This window comes from Dermacentor silvarum, chromosome 11, assembly GCF_013339745.2.
Source record: "Dermacentor silvarum isolate Dsil-2018 chromosome 11, BIME_Dsil_1.4, whole genome shotgun sequence".
Lineage (NCBI taxonomy): Eukaryota > Metazoa > Arthropoda > Arachnida > Ixodida > Ixodidae > Dermacentor > Dermacentor silvarum.
This window is the reverse complement of record NC_051164.1, coordinates 115,039,267-115,061,853: the sequence shown is the minus strand read 5'-3', so window position 1 is coordinate 115,061,853 and position 22,587 is coordinate 115,039,267. Positions and strand designations below refer to the sequence as shown.

Below are 22,587 nucleotides of genomic sequence, written 5' to 3'. Positions count from 1 at the left end.
ATTCGCATATAAAATGGTGGGGTACGTGACGTCCGTATTGGTAATAGCATAGTAATATGCGAATGTATAAAACTGACATAAAGAGTACGGAGTAGTGTTCAAAAGGAAAAATGTAACGTGGTTTACAGTATTGGGATTTTCTTGTAAATGGTTAGTGTGGATTTATGTGATATGTTTATGTCGCTATAATGACTGTCGAGGTAGATGCCTAAAAATTTCATCTCGTTAACTCTTTGCCAAAAAAGAGTTGTTGAAGTTTAATGATTTAGTGTTCATTAGTCTGGTGTTTTTGCAGTGAAATCTATATAGTAGTTACTTTCTTTGTGTTTTCGAGAAGACAGATTGAAGCCTACAATTTTACACTTCGTGGTACTGTTCTCCCAAACAACATACAATGGCCTGCATCTAGTTTAACAATCGAAAAAAAATAAATCATAAAATTTTCATTTACCGTTCTTTGTTTGAGTCCAAGTTGTGCTATAACACAATTATGGGTCTGCATTGCCAATATAAAACTTGGCGTTAATGCATTGCGGGTTCAGTTGAACGAACGTAAGCGAGCTGGTGCACATGTATGTGGATTGGTTTGCTCCCTGTCAACAACTAAAACAAAACAGTATGGATAACAGATGCTGCAGGGCAACTTTGTGGGCTGGGGTAGCTTGATGTTTCAATAACACAAATCCGCGTTGTGATCTCCATCAATGCAAGAATATGAAACAGATTTTCGCAATATGAAACAGAATTTTCGCAGCAACTGCAATCCAATGAAGCTGCCCTGCTGCACTCATTAGTGATGCCGTTCTCTTTAGTTGCAGACAGGTGGTGATACCAGTACATGGTCATGCAGCAGCTCACACTGTACAATGGTGCTTTTTAATTTTTTTCTGGAGATATCGGGCAGGCAGCAATGTAAAGTGTTGTATTGAACGATGTGACTGATCATATACAATATTCTAGCTAAATATCAGCACAAACAAAGCTGTGGTAAGCTCAAAATATGTTTGAAATTGTTAAAGTAAATATGCAAGTCACTGTATGAGAAAGAAAGAAAACTGAGATAATGTTAAGCTCGCCAAGGCTGATTGCTTTGGCAGCATATTTAAAGGAGCAAAACATTTCAGTAGTATAGTAGACATATATGAAATGTGTGTGTATTGTGAATATCAATTTTTGAAAAATCAATTACTTGCACTTGAGTGAGTGCCAAGATATGGCATTTTCATGCCTTCTCTTGATCTAGAAATGGGGACATTGTAGCTGCAATCAACACCAAAATAATGAGCTTGAATAGGAATATAACTCGACTATCAATTTCATAACTGACAGATTATTGTACTGTAACACTCATTTCAGTTTTATAACTTTCATTGATATTTCTCGTGCAACATCACTTCATAGCACTGCAAATTCTGCATGATGAAGAGCATACTTACAAATTACAGCCACAACTTCAGGTGTTTGTGTAAGCATAATGAATGATCTTGCTGCTTTGTTTAAAGGGAGTTGTTGGAAACATGCAAGTGTACCCTCATATTCCAGGAAGTAGCAAGCTGGCAGCAAGATGAATCCAGATGTTGAAGAACGGAATATCATCAAATTTGACCCACCTGTTTCGGTGCAGCGATACATGGAAGTTTGCAAGATCCTATCACAGGACACCACAATTGAAAAGGTGGTTGATTTTGGTTGCTCAACAGGGCAGTTCTTCAGGCATCTGAAGGAAATCCAACACATTAGAAAATTTGCTGGTGTGGACCTCAGCTACGGCTGCTTAGAGGATGCTTACCGGGCAGCCCGACCTCTAGCCTGGGGAATGCATATACAGGCGAGCCCAACCATTGGATGTGCAGTTGTTTAAAGGAAACATCTCGATCAAAGATCCAAGACTCTATGCCTTTGATGGTGTCACTTGTATTGAGCTTATAGAGCACTTAAACGAGAGTGATTTAAGGAAAATGCCTGACACCATATTTGGTTTCATTCAGCCAAAGATAGCTGTGATCACCACGCCCAACCGAGACTTCAATGTGGTCTTTCCAGAGTTGCAAGGAATGAGGCACTGGGATCACAAGTTTGAATGGAGCAGAACTGAATTTGAAGAGTGGTGCTCACAAGTGCTAAAATGCTACCCTAACTACATGGTTCACTACAGTGGTGTTGGAGATGCACCATCTCAGAAGTACCAAGGTGTTGGCCACTGCTCCCAGATTGCAACATTCAGGAGGACCTGCCAAGCCATTAACAGGTCCGAACTGCCTTCACTGGCTTATGAACTTGTGTTTGAGACTAGTCATCCTAGTGGGGATGGCTGATGGCATGCCGGCATACGCACTACCAGAACAATTCTGACGCCTCTTCCATCGCTTTATCATCTTGGCTTATGTTGCATGAGAAGACGGCATAGGATCACATCTCTGAAAAGGTCATTGACAGGAACACTGGTGTGGCTTGTTTCTGCATAGTGACACGAGTGTGACATAAGTGTGGGTAAAGCATTATTTGTTATGAGTGACTTCATGTCTGTAAGTACTCTTAAATATTTTTGTTGAAAATTGTTCCTGTTAAATTTTTATAAAATTTGAAAGCAGTTCCTGTTTCAAGATTAAATCTATGTCGATCTGGCTGTATGCATCAGTTATTGATTGCAATTAATTACTCAGCATTCTTTGCTACAAAATTTTGGTAAGTCATACTAGGGGCCCATCATTTATTTTTAGGCATTCCGTTCTTTTCTTCACAAACTGTAGTGCCTACTATAATACTAGCCTTCGTTGCGACTTAACCCCACAAAGCCCAACTTATCATTTTTTATATGCTGAATTCGGCGCCTAAACCTGATTTAAGCCCTTGAAACCCAATGTAGAGCTCATATTAATGTTTTTAATATGCTGGAGGGAGTTTTCATTTGTAGACAGTTCAACAAGTCCACTAACAATTTAATTAATTCCCCTACTGATTAATTTTTCTCAGTTATTATTTCACTGTTTTCTTTTTATCAATATACTCTAGGGCCAGAAATAAATGGAAATAAGTGGTTTTAATTTTTTTTATGTGAAATGGTGTTCAGGCTTTTGGGGTTAAAGAGAGTTGCATGATTGCTTCTAAAAAAAAAATTATTTTGGCAGCATTATCATTTTTTCGAATTTTGGAACAGTGGAACATCTCTAGAAGGCATGTTCATGCACAGCTTTTTTTTCAGCAATACTTAAGAAGCTTTTTGTGATATGTGCTACGTGTGTGGCAGTCCTCAAGTAAAAATGATGAATTCATTGTAATTCTTTTTTCTAAAAAGGCATAAATAATGGGTTAATATTTAAAAAGTTTTTTTTTTTCATCTTTTTTAGTGTAAAAACTATTTGAGTCTACACTGCACTAAAATCCTGGGGAAGAACAAGGCTGCAGAGACTGGTCAGGAGGAGCATGCCATGAAAATGAAAGTGCCCTGCATTGCGTGTGAGGAAGCTTCGTTGGTGGCACCGGAATGGCCTAGAATACTCAAGCAGTGTCGAAAGGTGTAGAGCTGTCACAATGAGGCAATACCATGTCCACATAGTGGGTCTGTGCTTGTATAAGAATATGATACACGGTTTGTGTTTGTCCTGTGTCATGACTACTGCATAAAAGTGACCGAATAAGCTTTTACAGCTACTTTATGACATACATACAGCACTCACTCAAAGCCCTATACAAACAGCATCTAGTTTCTTGAAATTATCCGTGACTTTCCTGGATGGTCATGTGAAAAAAATTTTAATATGGAGTTTCATGTGCCAAAACCACGATATGATTATGAGGCATGCCGTAGTAGGATACTCCATATTAATTTTGACCAACTGGCTTTCTTTAACGTGCACCCAATGCACAGTGCACAGGTGTTTTGCATTTGACCCCCATCGATATGTGGGCTACTGCAGTCTGGATTTGAAACCACGCCCTCGGGCCTAGCAGAGCAACACCAAAGCCACTACGCCGCCCACGGCGGGTGGGGTCAAGTGAGCTGGCAAAACTGTCCGGGATCATCCAAATCATTGCTGAACTTTTCCTCCAAGCATTCTAAAGTTGTAAAAATGAAATACATGTTGTGCCCTCAATTCTTAAAGGAGTCATGTGTACAATATGAACATCAGTTTTATTAAGCAGGTAATGCACTTAATTGAAGCAGAATTTTCCTCTTCTTAACATAGTCATTGTCTTGGAATACCTAAAAAATACATCACGTCTTCCGGTTCATACATAGTTCAGAATGCATTAAGGCTTAGAGAGTCATAGATATGCCTTTGCATTCACCCTTTGTCACACAGACTTAAGACTCGGTAGTCAAATTGAGGTAAATGGTGTGTTTACAGCTAGCAATAACTTAAAGGGGCCCTGAACCACTTTTCATCTAAGTGGAGAAACACATTTGAGGTGAAAATAGGCTATTTCAGAAATACTTTGCCGCGAAAAGTACTTCAATGCGTTCAGCAGAAGCGGAGTTATTGGCAATCAAACACAGCCTCCGTTGTGCTCCCCCTTCCTTCTTCAATGCCTTGCACTGCGAAGGCTACGGCGTACTGGGGCGGGGCCACAATGCTCCGTCTTCGAAACGTCACCGTGGCGCGCAGTTTAAATTTCCGATTTCGTGCCTACGCTGCGCTAAACGTAAGCCAAACGCGGCTGTCCTCCGAGAGCCGCAGTGCGCTTAGCCAGTGGACTCGTGGTGGCACCCCGCAGAGGTCGCAGCAACGAATAGCAGCCGCGTATTGGAATGTGCTTTATTGAGCAATAGAGCACACAGAAGAGAATAAGGATCATGGCTCTGTTGAAACGAGGGCGTTTGATAGAAAGGTGACTGCGGTCGGCTTGCGAGCTCCACGCACCGCGTACAACAGCAAAACTTGGCTGAGATGTTCACAGCAGCGTATGCTACCCGCAGACTATGTTATTTCACAAAGCCCGAGGGGTGGTTCAGGCCCCTTTAAGAAAGATGTGCACTACTGTGCAGAGAAATTCAAAGCAGTTGAATTGAAGAAAAGAAAAAGGCCTATGTAAACTATGGTAAAGCATACTTACGAGTCTAGAATACTGTGCAGAGAAAAGTAGTTTTGCACAGTCTAGCCCTGGTCGCCTTTATGTTGGGAAGACAGGTTGTTGCATCATTGAAAGATTATATAGCACGAATGATCGTTGACAGGTGGAACACTGTCTAACCTTTCAATGCAATGTTGCTATTGCAAGTGTACTCTTAGATTTGAAAATATCGAGGTTTTATTCAAGCAGGGATAAAGTGTGCTTTATAGTCAAAGTGCGGCGTATCAATAAGAGTGGTAGCATGTGCATAAGTCATCCCTCGGTGATTTTGCATAAAGAGAGATTGTCTGAACTGTTGAATGTGTGCTCTTGTGTCCATGATTGGCTGGCTGGTGCTGCCTTCCTATGAGCATGCATATATAATCTTTGTGTCTGGTATTTTATGGTTGCTATCCCAGCGGATATATTTGTGGATCTATGCAAAAAGATTATATGAAAGTATCCGTCAAGTGGATTATACAGGGTTTTTTTTTTTTAGCTGCACCAAATTTTTAAAATTAGAAAAATATAAATCTTGGTCACGTTATGTTTACCTTTCCAGTGTACGGATTGGCGGCCTCTAGATGGAGGGCAATTTCCACACTTAGGTGCGTAATTAGCGAAGTTACGGTAATTAACTTTCTAATTATCAACAGTAGGTGCCTACAGCAAATGAGTACTTTGGGGCCCATCCTCAACACTACCTATCCCAACAATCAAATTTTTAATAGCGCAGTTTATGTGGGAGCTACGCGAACGATTAGTTTCCCTTGGCAGGCTCCTTGAAACTGAAACTTGGCGCAGTTAAATTTTAAAAACTTGGCGCAGTTAAAAAAAAAAACACCCTGTATAACCCTTGTATGCTGATGAAGTACATGTGTTCCGTGTAACAACACCAAAAAAAATACTCCTACCTAAAATTTGAACATATATTGTTGGCGCACATTCATCTCTGAAGCACGCCTGTCTGTTAATGGAATGGTACTTTATTTCATGGGTTGTTTGATTTACTTTATGTTTTTCGATTTAGCCACTCAGTGTGTGCCCATTCTTGACCCATCCTACAGAATAGGCATGTCCCACAATGGTTTCTACATAAAACCTGAACATATAATGTTGGCTCATAGCTATCTCTAAAGTATGTCAATCTGTTAATGGAATGGGGAATTATATTTCAGATTCTTCAATTTACTTTACTTCTTTTAATTTAACCATTTGGCATGTGCCCGTGGTTGTGTACCCATTCTTGACCAATCCTCCAGAATGGGTAGGTCCCGCTGTGACACAAGAGGTACAAAGTAAGAAAGATGGTTCGTCTCGCATAGCACAGCCTGTCGCAAGTCATAAGACGTCAGCACCTCACATTTCCTGTACATCTAGTTTCCTTTGCTTCTGAAGCAATCATTTTCTGTTTCTTTTATATAAAATTTATTACATATGTAAAAAAAGCTGAAGCACGAACTTTACAAATTCATAATTAAACACCAAAAACAGGTGTCACAATTCTGGGCCGGTATGTCGTAAAACTATTCCAAGCTGCTTTGATTACAAATCCGCCATTAGACCTCCGTGATTGGTCAGAATGGCTCGGGCCCAGCTCATATGACAGAGGGCTAAGAGCGGATTTCATATTGTAAAAGCAGATTTGAATAGTTTTACATTATACCAGCCCTGTACACTGCATCTTTTAGAGTATCTGAAGTGGGCAAATATGATGCGTATATTAGTTTACCGCTTACGTGAAGTTTTGACGACATTTACCTGGGTTTTGCTGTCCTACTGAGCGAGCTAACGAGCACGGGGAAGGGTGCAAGAGCGAACGCGGAGTGCAGTGGGAGATGAAAGACGGTGATGAGAGAGCGCAAGGAGGAAAGCGGAGGAGGAGTTCATGGCTAAAGCGGGAGAAGAAAAGTGTAGTGCCACGCAAGACGGGCTCTGCTGCGATAATGGCTACGAAATGGCGTCAGAGTAGCACGCGTCATCTGTATGGAAACAAAGTGCTGCATGAGCGGAGGTCTGTCTGCGGATGCTGCTGTGAATCGCGCCCACGTGCTGCCTCTTGCGATCTCCCAATCAGCGAGTTTTGCGACTCGGGGTCGAGGACGAGAGACGGACTCTTTGAGCAGGCAAAGAAGAGACGAAAAGCTTTATACAATATGTACAGATATAGCAGGTAATAGCTTACAAGCAGCAGTAAGAGCGCACCAGACCGATGGGGAGGCTGGTGGCGACTCTCCTAACAATGGGCCAGTTCTCCCTTAAATCCCTTTGGCGACTCCTCGTCGGAAGAAACCAGGCAGGGCGAGTGCTGACGTCACCTGCGTCGCATTCCTGTTTCGTCGTGGGATAAGTCTTGATGCTCAGAAGAACGCAGGGGGGCAGTGCTCTTCAGCTCGATGAAGACACGCGGTGTGGCACAACCAGGGTGTCGGAATGAAATGTTTTTCGTTCCGGTTTTCGTTCCGTTCCACAGAAAAAAGTTCCGTTCCGTTTTCGTTCCGGACCAAAAATAAACGTTCCGTAACGGTTCATAACTTTTTTTTTTTTTCGATAAGAAAAACGAACAAAATACTTAACATTAAAATTATCTTTTAAAGACAGCAACAAATACTGAACTTATACACAAAAATGCAATAATAATTGTTGGGGTTTTACGTCCCAAATCCACGATGTGACTATGAGGGAAGTTGCAAAAAGTTTCGAAGTAAGGACACAACAAAAACTTGGTATTTATTTTTCCTCAAGTTTGAATCCCGAATTTTCGTCAAGGGGGGGGCACACGATTTCAGAAGCAGCAGGTCATCAAGTGTACTCGCCGATAAGCGAGACCGCTGCTCTGACAAAACGAACTTGAGTGCCGAAAATGCCCTCTCAACGCTGACTTGTGTGACTGGCACACCAAGGGCCACTTGTGCTAACATGTACAGCTCCGGTTGCCGCTCTTTGCGCTCGTCCCAAAATTTCAACACATTCGTGCTTCTTGGAAGGCACGGCTCCTTGTCCAGCATTTCCAGGAAGAGGGCGATGTCCGTTGATCCTGGCTCACTTGTCAAATGCGATTGGGCGCCAGCCTCAGCTTCCTTCGTTTTCAGAAATGCCTCAAGGGCATCTTCTGGCTCCTCTGAAGTTGGCGCAGCGGTGCTCTCTGGAATGCAGCTGCTACACTGGTTCTGCTGAAGGCCTATAATACACTTCCAGGTTTTGCACAGATGCATTCTCGCTCAATATTTTTGATCAGGCGTCAGAAGAAGGCGATAGCGGTGGTCCATGTACAGTGCAGCACAAAAGATATCCGTACTGCAGAGATTTCCCTCTCGTTTCGTCATTGACTGAATGAACGAGGGCCTGTGCCAGTGGCGATGATATCGTTGCTGTCTTCGTGGAACACGTCAACCATACACCGTAGAAATCTCCGATTGTCAATTGTTCGGCCTGAAGCATTTTAGTGGCTTCTTATGCCGGCTGAAGGGATTCTCTGAGCATTTCTACTTTTGCACATATGCTCTCAATCCAACTGGCAGTCTCGTTGTGGGGGAGAAAGTCTTTGGCAAAGTCCTTCAATTCGACCAAACTGGTCAACATGATCAACGTCGACATCCAACGTGTCGGGCAATCAATAATAGGCTTCCTTAGCCCTAGCTTCCTTATCAAACCCATTGCACTTTGTGTGCGGAGTTTCTTCGCAAGTGCACGACATTGTGCAACGAGAGTGTTGGAACCCGAGTCCTTCAAAGCATCACTAACAGCTAGTTGCAGAGTGTGTGCAGCACACCTGACGCCTAACTTGAACTCTGCCCTATCAAGACCAAGGCTCTCCGCATCTTCTGCATTGTCTAGCAGAGAGCCGCAATGTTAAAATTCCGGGTAGCCACTATCGGCTTCCTCGTCTGAACTAGAAGCCTCGGTTTCATGGTCTGTTTCACCGAGAAGACTAGCAGCCTTTAGCATACAAGTATTTACATCGTTGTCAGTTGTGACACTGTACACTTGGGCGACACTGAGGTCGTAGCGTGACAGAGTGCTTTTCACCTGTGATGTGAGATGCTCAGCTGTGTGTCTGTCGAAAAGCTCCTTCATGGCCAGCGGTTGAAGAATTAGCTTTCCATTTTCCGCATACTGTACGTTGATGCCAAGCAGAGCCCTGTCAAGTCGCGACACGCAGTCGATTTTCAAAGAAAACATCCGTTTTCTCAGCGTCTGCGAAATTTCTTCTCTCTTGGTTTGTTCCTGGACCTTGTCCTTAACAGTCTCTGCAGTAATGGCTTGCTTAGCGCTGAGCGCTTTCAGGACAGGATCAATTCTTTTGCGAAAGCCAGAGTCATCAATTAGCCGAAATGGCCGACCATTTCTCGTGACTAGCTCAACGTAAATATTCATAATGCTGTCTTCTGTTATTTCCAGAAAAACACACTTCAACGATGTGGGTTGAAACATGCTCTGTATATCCACTTGCCTGAGCTTTGCCGCCGGACAGCCCTTCACCTCGTCCGACACAACACGCTTTGTAGAGCTGACTTTGTCAGCCAGAATGCTGTGGTACACTTCTTTGTGGCGCCGCTGCAAATGCCGCTCCAGGTTTTCACCGTGGCCGCCCGACACAACGTGCTCGCAGTTCAATCTGACATATCGATTTGTTTGAGACACTGTCAGACTTAAAATACCGTCAAGTGCGGTTCTGTCGCATCCCATCGGAACTAGCTGTTAGCCTCGGTGAGGAAACGTTGCACCAACAGAAAACGAAACCATAGGCACTGTGCAAAGAGCCGCCGCCGCCGCCTGTCGCCACGGCTTCGAAGCGTAAGTGGGCTCGGGCGACTCGCAGTGTTCCTGTGAGCGTCTAGGCGACTACTGTAGTTTCTGTAATAGTTGCGTTTTTCTATCGCAGTTTTACGATTGTGTAAGCCTTCCGCGGCGTCGAGAAACAACTGCTGCGTAGTTGCCTGTTTGAACAAGACCAAATACTCGCCATGGGTACACTTCTACAAGTTTTGGTGCTGATCTTTCCTTTGAAATACCTGCCCGAGATGCGAGCTGACGTTGAACCCTGAGTTATGCATTATTGCTCACGTTGCATGACCTCGGTTGTTCCGGATCACAATGTTTTCCCGTGAACCGAAAAACGATAAAAATTATTTCGTTTTTGCTCCGGAATGAAATGATAAATAGCGTTCCGATTACGTTTTGTTCCGGTCAAAAATGTTTTTTTTTTTTTTTTCGTTTTCCTTTCGTTTTTCGTTCCGTTCGACACTCTGGGCACAACACAAGGCAGTCGCGCCACGCTTCATTCCGTTCGCAACGTGCCGCACGAGATATTGTCTGCGCCAGCCAATATATCTCGAAATGAAAACACGTATAGAGATGCACTTAAATTTCGCATTAAGGAGTATCCGTTAAAATAACATTAAAATTTCACATACGGTAATGCCTGCCATTCTCTGCTGTGCAGCACACGATTCTAAAAGCAACGACGATGACAAGAAAACGGCAGTACAATTTTCAAGTGTATTCATTATATGCTTTCAGTTTCGTTTTGAAAACGTAGTTTAGCTTTCAGAGGTAGCAGAATACAAGACTGGGCCCTCTGGTACAGGACTGGCGTTTGGAACCCCACGAAGCACATTTAACCGTCTACCTGGTGTCAAGGCCTTTGCACTAATCAGCCGCTGACACTTATAGCTTCTAGGCTGCAGCAGATGCACTTCTGATTTGTTGTAAATGTAAAGAGAGGTTGACCGTCCTCCACGTCTTACTGGAGTGCCGGGAAACAGACGTTGCAAGGAAAGAAACACTTCTCTAGCTTAAAGGCAACATATTTCTTTTCATCCATCAACATTTCTTTTTAAGAAACCAATGTTTCACACAAAATCAGTTTTAGATTATTTTTTTTTCAGGGAAATCTGCTTACTATACATGTTATCAGCTTAAATAATTCTTAGCATGGCCTCTCTTGAGAGGCTGCTATTGTGATAGTAACGTTTTGTATAGCACACACCTCCCGGCCCTTTCTAAGGGACCTGATGAGGTAGGAGTGCTACTCACAGTGTCATATTTTAGTATATCACCCCTTCGCCGCACATTATTCTCGTATTTTTATTTACATATATATTTCACGCACTTTATAACGAATGTCTTTAGGCCACTATACAGCTGCGTCATATATATATACATATATAATATATACCCATTGACCTTGACTATACCATCGACTACGTACCATTTTTTGTCACTCTTTAGCCATCCCTGGCTCTTGCGCCATAAAACTCAATTAATCATCTTCTTTTCTGGGGTTTTACGTGCCAAAACCAGTTCTGATTATGAGGTACGCCGAAGTGGAGGGCTCCGGATTAATTTTGACCACCTGGGGCTCTTTCATGTGCGCCATAGTGCAAGCACACGGGCGTTTTTGCATTTCGCCTCCATCAAAATGAGGCCGCCGTGGCCAAGATTTGATCCCTCGACCTCGTGCTCAGCAGCGCAACGCCTTAGCCACTGAGCCAGCACGACGGGTCCCCATTAATCATTACTGCTGCAGATACCTTCGCCATCTGCCAGTTGTGAATGCAACTGGTGTTTGTATAGAAATGTTCATAACAAGCTTCGAAACAGACTCACAAGTAAATGTGTTCGAAACTCATCTACGTACAAATTTGAATGTGGAAGCAGCTGCAACCTGATTCTGTGCGTTGCCCGCAGGGGCGTCTGCGTCAGCAGGTGTTTGGTGCGTTGCGACACCACGTACCCGAGCACATGGGGGTTGGACCTTCCCACGTTTAACCGTATGTGGCTTAGCCGTGTCCGAGGATAAGGGGATCCTGGGGGTTGAGCCAATGCTGAGTGCTTGGACCTTTATGGCCCCTTGGCAGAGGCAACACACCCCTTTGGCCTCGGCTTCACGGAGACAGGACCCCCGGACTGACCCACCCGGGGGAAATCAGTAGTTGCCTTTTCCTGCATTTCTCTCCAGTCTGTCTTTCTCTCTCACTTTCAGTCTATCCTGTCTTCTTTTCACTTTCTTTTACTTCTCATTTCTCAGGCAGCAAGGGTCAACCTTGTGTGGATAGCCAACCTTGGGTATACCACATTTGGTTATCCGTGTACTTAGATTTAGGTGCACGTTAAAGAACCCCAGGTGGTCCAAATTTCCGTAGTCCTCCACTATGGTGTGCCTCATAATCAGATTGTGGTTTTGGCACGTAAAACCCCATAATTAAAGAAATATATTTATATTTGGTTATAGTAGTGGCGTATAGTTGGCGTTTTGCAGGACCTGGCTTTTCCAGGTCTGGCAGCGTCCCCTCGTTGGGCTCCATGGTGGGTGGCTAGAGTCGCTGCCGAAAAATTCACCTATATTTATGGCAGAATCATTCCCCCTTGACTCCCTGATCGCCCTCAGAAAAGAGGGCACACCGAAAATGTCTTCCAGTTTTTTTTGGTTGCCAAATACAGAACTTCCTTCGATTCCATGTCATTCACTCTGAAAAGCCAGACAAACCAGTACGCACAATTTCACCTTTCTTGTCTCAAAGTCTGACTAATATTTTTGGTCCAGGCTATAAAGCATGCAGGATGGCAAGCGGTGATCTCCTTTTGGAGCTTCGCAACCTGAAATAATGAGACACTGCCCAATCTAGTGTCATTTGGGGACATCAAGTAACAGTAACCCCGCACCATACTATGAACACCACCCGTGGTGTTGTCTCAGATGATGATCTGTTAGAGCTGACAGGCTGAACTCTTGGAGGGCTTCAGTGAGCAGATTGTCATCACTGTTAAACGAATTAAGATGAGGTGTGAAGGCAAAGAAATCCAGACCAAGCACCTAGTACTTACTTTTGGTTCAAGTGTTCTGCCCGAGTCCATCGAGGCCGGGTACATCAAACTTCGAGTTGGGCCATACGTCCCAAATCCTCTTAGATGCTTCAAATGCCAAAGGTTCAGTCACAGTTCACAGAACTGTCAAGCCGGCTGACTTGTGCCAAGTGTAGTGACAATGAACATTCCTCTGAAATATGGCAAAACACTCCACACTGTGTCAACTGTGATGGCAAGCATGCCGCATACTCGCGGTCCTGCCAGTCTTGGAAGAAAGAAAAAGAAATCGTCACAATCAAGGTGAAAGAAAATATATCACTCAAGGAGGCACATAGGCGGGTATCATACCTGCCCAAGAACAGCTTTGCTGATGTGGCGCGTTAAGGAGCTTCCGGCGGCTGTCCGGCCCACATGAATTGAGCTGCCAGCGATGCCATCCGCCCCCTCGGCGGCTGCATCTTGCGCTGCTCTGCCACCCCAGCAGAAGGGGCCATCGACCTCCGTGCTGGTGGCCCCAAAGGTCTTGTCCCAAGGGTCGAGGCCTTCATGTCAAACACAGCGCGTGTCCAGTACCTCGCTAGAGCCAATGAACATAACCAGCCAGACGACGCTGCCAGTGCCTAAGGAGCCGCGAGAATCTCGCGATCGCTCCAAAAACGAAAAAGCCCGCATCACAGCGCCCCAAGGGCTCTGTAAGTTAAGTTAGTCTTTTTACACGAGACACGCAGCACAAACATCGCCTGCAACATGGACATACAGATACTAATAGTGGAACGTCGGAGGACTACTTCGTAACCTTGAGGACATCACAGAACTCGTACATAAATATAATCTGAAGGTGCTTTGTGTCAAAGAAACACACTTACAGCCTACACAGTCGAACTTTCTCAAGTGATATGTCATTTTCCGTAACAATCGTGACAACGCTTCTGCCTTGTCCAGAGGTGTAGCCATAGCTGTAAATAAGTCTGTTGCTTGCCAACTGTTTGCCCTTTAGACGCCCCTCGAGGCTGTATCTGTGCGAGCAATCTTATTTAACAAGCTGATAACCATTTGCTCCATTTACATAATGCCCAACTTTCACCTCAGTAAAACGGAATTTTACAGCCTCATCGACCAGCTCCCAGAAACATACATGATCACTGGTGATTTTAATGCTCATCACACTCTTTGGGGAGACTCGCAATGCGACGTGATAGGTCGACTCATCGAAAAATTTTCTTGTTAACTCCGGTGCGTGTCTCTTCAATAAGAAGGACGATACAACTTGGCGTTATGGAATCTTGCGAGACTTGTCAGGAATGGGCATCCGTGGAAGTATGCTAAATATAATAGAAAGCTATTTGTCTAATCGTACTTTCGGCGTGAAAATCTGCAATGTATTGTCACGTCAATTTATACAGGAAACTGGTGTACCCCAGTAATGTAGAAAGTTGGGCTAGTTGGTGATTAATCATCATACCGTATTGGTGTAGCAGCATACTGACAAGGACAAAGTGGAGAGACAAGAATACACGACACTCGCTGCACTCGCAACTATTTTATTTTAGAAGGAACACTTCATCTTTATATACCCGTGCACCTTCCAACGTCAACGATGTGCAAGGTCAGATTAACAGCACTTTTACAAAGCATATGCGCGCACACTCGGGCGTCAAAAATATACCACATATCTTACACGCTGTGCACTCCTATCCTAATCATTGTATCCCTAACACATTCATTTTTACAAATTTAATCTAGTGACTTTCCAAAAAGGCGACCTCACTATCGCTCAGAGATACAGATGGTTGACTTATACAGCCGTCTTTTCTCTTGTGAATGTGAAAGGCTTCCACTAATTCCCTGATCAGCTGACCAGGGAATTAGTGGAAGCCAGACTGGCTTCCGCCATCGTCACAGCACACAAGACAATTTGGCGCTACTCTCGCAGGACTTCATACACACTCGCCTTTGCTTGGAGGTGAAGATTTTGGTTACGGTCGACATATGCAAGGCGTTTGACTTCATACCTCACCCCTCGATCCTCGCTTCCGCAGCTGGCGCCGGTATCACAGGAAAACCCTGTTCATACATACGTGGATTTCTCTATGACCGTGAATTTCAAGTCGCTGTAGGTCAGACACTCTCCGCACCGAAGAAATCACCGAGTGGGAGTGCCGGAAGGCGCAGTCCTCTCGCCGTTGTTGTTCAACTTGGTGATGGCACCACTTTGCTATCAACTGGCTGATATACCTGGACTTCGCTTCAGTGTGTATGCTGACGATGTCACAATATGGACTAATGGAGGCTCCGACGGCGATCAGCCTGATGCCACTCAAGCCGGGCTCGACACCATTGCCACATTTCTGAAGGAGGTCGAACTCACACCTTCTTCTGACAAAACTAACTTCGTAGTACTAGGCACGAAGGTAGCCCGTTCTGCCTCGCAATTTTCGTTCACCTTTGATGGCGAGCCAATAACTCAGCAAGACAGTGTTCTAGTTCTAAGCATCTACATCGATGCAGATGGTGGTGCAACAACATGGCTTCGCAACATCACTCGGACCTGGCATCAGATACTCCGCCTAGTCCGCCGCATCGTGTCCAAGAACTGGGGCAGTGAGGAGCGAACTCTCCATCGTCTCGTGACTGCTCTACTAATCTCACGTGCTGTATATGGCTATAACTCCTACAGTCTTAGCCAAAAGCAACGAAAAAAACTGGAATCGCTCAACCACGAAGCCATAAGGGTTGTCACCGGCCTGCCGCATTTCACACCCTTACACCGCATTGCCCAAATGGCTCAGATGAATCCGATCGAGGCAATAGCCGAGGCTGCGAAGCATTCACAACAGTTTCGACTGAGAGCCACGATATCCGGTCGCAGCATCCTTTCGCTTCTTCATCTGCCAGTCCCCTCAGCGCCGCTGCCCTCCTTCCCTGTTCCGTGGGACTGTCCCCTGACCGTGGAATTTGCACCGATTCCCCAAAACGTGAATGCCGATCACGCAGAGAGGCAGTTGTCTTACGCAAGGTGGCATGAGGCAAAAGTTCGCGACGCTCCTCCCCATCACCACGCTCAGGGGCGGATCCAGGTTTTTTCTGAGGGGGGGGTCAGCTTCTGTCAATGATGATGATGATGATAGTAGCCTTTCTTATTTACCGAAATTTACCGTTTTTTCTCACGATAAACCTGCGTTTTATACGGCTAAAGCAACACCTGTAGCCCTCCGTGGTGGCTCAGTCAGTTCAGGCGTTGAGCACGAGATCGCGGGATCAATACCGGCCGCGGCGGCCGCATTTCGATGGAGGCGAAATGCAAAAAACGCCCGTGTTCTTGCGTTGTAGTGCAGGTTACAGAACCCCCAGGTGGTCAAAATTATCCGGAGCCTTCCACTACGGCGTGCCTCGTAATCAGAACTGGTTTGGCACGTAAATCCCAGAAAGAAGAAGAAGACCTGTAGCGAAGCCAGGTATCGGTTTCTCCGAGCTTATAGGAAAAGGCCGTTACCCAATACAGCCATGTGCTTGGCGGCTGCGCCTGATAATACAGGGTGTTTCCAAACTAAGCTTTATGGTTTTCTTAAAGTTAGGCACTGGGAGGCACGCGAACACCACCTGTGCAAATAAGTTATGTGGCTAGGGGGGCACGATGTGAGATGATAATTATCGCTGTGAGCAGCCCAATTAACTAAATTTGAACATTTATTTTTTGTTGACTGCAGTAAGTGGGTATGTTTGTATTGAAAACTTCTTGAGACAGTCGAGTTTCTACACAGTATCAGTCGGAAGAATTATTCTAGCGTGTCCGTGCTCCGAGATATCAGACTCGAAATTTCAATTGTACTGCGCAGAATAATCGAGAATAAAGACGCGAGAATTCTCATGAATTCCCGTGAATGATCATGGAGCTCAGTGACCACTTCTGTGGAGGGATGGCGGTGCCATCTTCTCTCTTGAGTCGTGGTGGAGTGTTGACTAGAGGAACGTTTGTATTGTATAAATAAAGCTCATTTTGATTGATTGATTGAACGTTCTTGAATACGGGCGTAACGGTCCGCTCCAACGCAGCAACCACTACGCTGGTTGTTTACGATATGCAAATCGCCGCGTATGAAGACTCACGACGCCACTTACAAGAATAACGATGTGGCGTAGCAGGCGAGAGCGCGAGCCAGCTTCTTCATGTTTTGTTTCCCACGCGACGTCATCCTTTTACACAAGGCGCGCATCTGCTCCCGTTTCTAGAACCCGACCCCGCCATCCTAGGCCCGCGCGCTGGCGTTGGCCGCTGACGTCCCGCTCCCCCACTTCGCAGCCGCGGCTCGAGGCTTCGCCCCGCTCTGCGAGAACGCCCACTCAGATAAACGGATCCGGTGGGCTTGAGCCTCCTATGCTTAATGTACGACAATAAAACTGCGAAGTTACAATGAAAAACTTGTAGCGTACGAACGGTACTGTGCTCGTACTGGATATTGTCAACGTGTAACTGTGATCACAATGAGTGCTACTGTTAAAAAAAGTTGCCTATGCGTAGTTCTTAGTTTCGCTGTTAGTTGTTATTATTTATATATGAACACTTCAGCAAGAGATCTCTTTCATTAAGCAGGTTGGTCGCGGAACCGATGACAGCCAATGAGGCAACCGTTGACACCCCAAGGGGAAACTAAGTTAATCAGGCGCGAAGGCGCTCGAGTGGACCTCGGCGTGTTTGGCAAAAGGGACGTCCCCTCGTTCATTCGACGCCACCGACGGGACGAGTAAGGCACGGCAGGCGCCAGGAGGTCCAAGGTGTTCATGAAAATAAATAACTATACGGCAACTTCGCGACACCACACCCCTACGGAATACAACTAAGCTTGTGAGCGAGCTAGCTTTACTTCTACATGGCTGATACCACTGGTACTCGCGAAAAATACTTTTGAAGAATGGTGGTGGCCATATTTTTTTTTGCGACAGGGCCACCCCCCTGTCAGCGAGGGGGCGATGCAGAAATCTTAGGGGGGGGGGGGGGGGGGGGTCAGGACATCCGGACATCCCCCCTGGATCCGCGCCTGACCACGCTGTCTACACCAACGCCGCCTTCAGTGACGAAGCTTCAGCAGCTTCAGCCATAGCCTACTATTGCCCACGCACTGCCACGGACTACTACTCCTGTCGTCCTGCCTGCAACGACTCATTAACAGCGGAACTGGCTGCGATATCCGCTGTATGCGACGCCGTCCTCAAGCCTCCTTTCGCAGCCTTCACTCATCACACTGTTTACACAGACTCGCAGGCCACCATAAAGGCCTCCGCCCGGGTGGACTCGCGCAATGGTGCTGTTCACTCAATACACCGGGCGATCCGAATCGCCGACGAGGCTGGCCACACTGTCCGCCTCGCATGGGTACCAGGTCACGCTGGGGTCGCTGGCAACCGAATGGCCGACTCTCTGGCAAGGGAGCTTCTTTCCTGCCCCTCAGAGACGCGTCCACAAGTGCCTGATGACCCATACCCCAACAACCCGGACACAGTCCTGGCAGAGGTGAAGGCTGCTCAAAGGGCCGCGCTCCGGAACATCCTCCCGGAAAATCCTACGCCCCTGCCGGGGAAGTTTACCCGGGCTGAAGCCACACGCCTGCGACGCATCGTCACGGAGACAGCAGTGACACCAGCCCGCCGCGCCATGATGCGCCTCCAGACCTGGCAATCAGCCACTTGCCGCTCCTGTCCAGGGAACCAACTGCTGGATCAGAATCATATACTCTGGGGCTGCTCGGATCTCGCCGAGCACCGGAGAAGAGCGATAGCTACCCTGCCCCCTACTCTGAGGCCTCAGGATTTGGACGTCTGGCGCCTTTCCACTGGTCCCCCCGAGAGACGGCACCTCATATTCCAGTAGTTACTTCAATTTTTACAAGAATCAACAATGATGAGTAATATTTTAACCTCCTCCTTTACCCCTCCCCCCGCCCTGATGGATTCACTTCCTGGAGGCGGAAACTTTTTATGATTATTTTAATAAACGTTCTAACACCAACACCATCCTTCTCGGCCACGGTGTATGCTTATTCTTGCACCGTGTTCTCGGCTCACCTTCGCGTGCTTTCCCTCGCACCTACAGCATACGGCGTGCGGCTGCAATCTTATCGCGCTTGGACTTCACGGAACCTCACGCCGACGCCGATGGCGGAAATTCGCCTGGAGTGTCCATATAATTTCTGTCGCAGTACTATAGTTGTCCGCCTACGTGAACATGCAGCATATCTAAGCCACACTGCCCCTCTCCTCTTTTTGCTATAAATCAGATACGGCGTATTGAAATTCACCGACCATTACGTTACTCTCTAATGCGAAATTTAAGCGCAGCTCTATACGTATTTTCATTTCGCGATATATTGGGTGGCGCGGACAATCTCTCGTGCGGCACTTTGCAAACGGAGCGAAGTGTGGCGCGACTGCCTCGCTAATCGGGAGGTCGCAGGAGGCAGCGCGTGGGCGCGATTCACGGCAGCCGCCGCAGACTTGGTTCATGCAGCGCTTTGGTTCTTGGTGCACGCGCTCGCCGCATGCCATCGGTGAACAGAAGACTGCGCGTTACTCCGGCGCCATCTCGTTGCGGTCGTCGCCGCAGAGCCCGTCTTGCGCTGCACTACGCTTTTCTTCCAACGCTTTCGCCATACTCTCCTCCACTTTCCTCCTCGCATCGCAGTGTTTCGTCCCCCGCGTTCACTCTTTCATCCTTCGCTGTAGCATCGGTGGTCAAAAGACGGCGCTCATTTGGGGACATCAAGTAACAGTAACACCACCCGTGGTGTTGTCTCAGATGATGATCTGTTAAGAGCTGACAGGCTGGCAGGCTTTAGACGTAAAGTCCCTATATAAGAAAAGTACCGCCATCCTTTGATCAACGCCTTCTCTCTCTCCTGTATCTCCGATTGGACGATGATAGCGCGCGCTTTTCCCTTTATATATTTTTTTTCGCCTCAGAGCCATGTTGAAAGTCCTCTGCGCAGTCGCCGGCTTCAACGTAGACTTTCTAGGTGCGCCACCGTCGACTTGGCTTTTGCAAGCAAAAAGTAAAGAAAAAAGCCAGCGCTTTAGGAGAGGAGGCGGCGGAGGAAAGAGTAGATGGCGGTACTTTTCTTATATAGGGATTTTATTTAGACGGCGCGCTACTCTGGCGCCATCTCGTAGCGGTCGTCGCCGCAGGGCCCGCCTTGCGCGGCATTACGCTTCTCACGCTTACGTCATACCCTCATGGTTTCGATGTACCCTCTTCCGCTCTCCTCCTCGCACTCTCGTTATCGCTTTGGCGACAATTTCAACCACTTTGCCAGTTCCGTCTCGCTGCGCTGCTTCAGCGGACCGTTTTGGCAATACCATCGCGGCCGATGACCGTTCCTGCCTCCATTTCCGATGTCGCCGGCTCCTCTGCTTACGTGCGCGCGTGCTCGCCTGCTTTCCATAATGTTTTTCACCTCTAGCGCCAGCCGCAACTCGGACAGTTTCGCAAGTGCATTATGGAATGAGCTTTGTGGTTCAACTACACGCGGGCAGGAACAGCCAAGCCAAGTTCCGCTTCACAAATGGACGAGGTAAGTGCATAGTTCTTATACGTTGCTATGCAGCCAATTAACACTCTGCTTCGCGTAGTCGCTAGACTAAGAGGGCTACATACTGTAAACGCTTTTTTTTTCTTTTTTGCTGGTAAAGTAATGTATGAATGCTTTGGTTGAAATGTGCTACATCTGTCTATATATGATTACTACACCTCAATTTGATGTCGACGGGCAGACAAAAATTTCCCTCATCGCCCGATTTTATTGTAAAATAGACGTTCTAAAAATTTTGCTACTCGGTTATTCGATTCGTTTTGCAGAGCGATATCGTCTGCGTTCGCGATTTTTTTTTTTTTTTTTCATCGGTTGCGGTGAAAATGATCAAATGCTGGCTATTCGAGAAAAAAAAAAGTTCTCAGGGAGTGCGTACATCGTGAAATTCAAAAATGCAAGTTGACACGGCGTTCATTGTTGCCTGTATAAGCGGCGTTCTCGCCTCGAGTAGCTTCGTGACACCATTATTTGCCCATTTTAAAGGGACTGACAACCGATTTTTATTTCATGAGAGTGGCTTGTTGGGCTAGTTGGTACATGGTTATACTAGGAGAATGTCAGAAAACTTGAAAGAAAAAATCGAGAAGCAGACAGACAAAGCGACAGGAAGGTGGCTGGACTAACAACTGAACTTCATACATGAAAACGACGTCCCCCGAAGGTCCGCACTGAACATGCGCAGTCGTTTTCATGTATGAAGTTCAGTTTAAGTTAGTCCAGCCACCTTCCTGTCGCTTTGTCTACTTCTCGATTTTTTTCTACTTTCAAGTTTGCTGGCATTCTCCTAGTATAACGATTTTTATTTACCCAGCTTTTTATGGCACAACGAAAAGCTCACCCTCGGACCTCGGTAGTGTTTACACCTACAGCGGGTACTTCCAAAAGCGCGCGGATATTTCGTAAGCAGAATTTTTCGATCTGAGCTGCCTCTAATAAAAATAAGAGTCCCTTCTCCAGCAACGCTGAGAAGTGATCGCGACGGCGATAGCCCGCCTCGCAAATTGTGAAAGCGCCCATCGTCCAACGTTGCATCGTCCTGCTTTCACTGGAGGGAGTGCAACTGTGGTTAACCACCTATATTGTCACCTTTCCAACCACTTTTAAAGGTAAATAGACTGGTGCAATAGGTTAGCGTTGTTGTACAGATCTTATAGTTGTACCGCTTTTTTCCCCAAGTACACGCCTACGTCATGGCTGGCTGGTTCTCGGCGTCGTTATTCTGTCGATAGAAGTGCCAAGCCAACTCATCGAAAACGGTGGCGAGGGCAGCGCCACTTTTCTGCTCACTACAAACGAAGTCTTATCTGCACATTGTAAGTTAGAAAAACTTAGAGATAATGTTACTGCATTTCAATAATTTTTAAGAAAGCAGGAACCGCGTACACTAGTAGTTCACGTGGTAGACCTTATAGGTATGTTTTTGTTGCCGCGTGAGGCGCCAAAGATCATTTTTCGCGACTTTTAGAGAAGGATTAAAAATATAAATCCACGTTTAATAAGACAAACAGGGCCCGTTCTAGCCAGTACGGTAGACGATCTTTCCATCAGCGCGGTTATCTCAGTTCATGTTCTGAGCGGCTGTCTGTCCCTTTAATGTATACGTATACATGTTTGTCTGGATATTTGGCGCGTGATACAAGCCCAGATTGGTGCTATTTCATCTGAAATGTTCTCATATGGTGTGCGCCTGTCGCTTGAAGCGGTCCACTGGCTTCGACAATAAATTATCGCTATACAAACAGTTCTAAGACACACTGAATGAAATAACTAGTATCATGCAGAGGGGGGGTGCAGGCTGTCCTTGGCGGCAGGACAGCCACCATGCCTTGACTGAGCACTTCGAAAATGCTCCCGCCGTTGAAATATCCGTAGATAACAAAGCATTACAGAAACCGCCTAAACGGGGATCTATGAAGTAGCCAGCGCCTGTAAAATGCAAAATGCTGCTTGACAAGGCCGAAAAACGTCCTCCAGGTTTATGAGGACGGTCACACGCTTGGAGTAGGAACTCGGACTTGACCTCTTCTTTTACCAGCGGAGCTGTTCTTAGTCGAGCGTGCGCCGTCACGCAGGGGTAGAGCCGGAGAGGTCACGTGACCCGCTCGTTGGCAGGAGAGGCGCCGCAGCCGTTTAGCCCCGCGCG

At 46.3% G+C, this 22,587-nt stretch overlaps 2 protein-coding genes across 5 annotated transcripts in view; one reads left to right on the top strand and one right to left on the bottom strand.

The window, feature by feature from the left end:
* LOC119433445 (small RNA 2'-O-methyltransferase) overlaps positions 1-2,522 on the top strand; it is a 77,777-nt gene extending 75,255 nt beyond the window's left edge. For all 4 annotated transcript variants that reach the window (XM_049659201.1, XM_049659202.1, XM_049659200.1 and 1 more), the window contains one exon: positions 2,247-2,522. In XM_049659201.1, the coding sequence (XP_049515158.1) occupies positions 2,247-2,315 (69 nt within the window). In that variant the 3' untranslated portion in view covers positions 2,316-2,522. The remainder of the gene's footprint in view (positions 1-2,246) is intronic.
* Positions 1-22,587, bottom strand: part of LOC119432873 (uncharacterized) — a 539,288-nt gene that overhangs the window by 500,004 nt on the left and 16,697 nt on the right. The window lies entirely within an intron of this gene.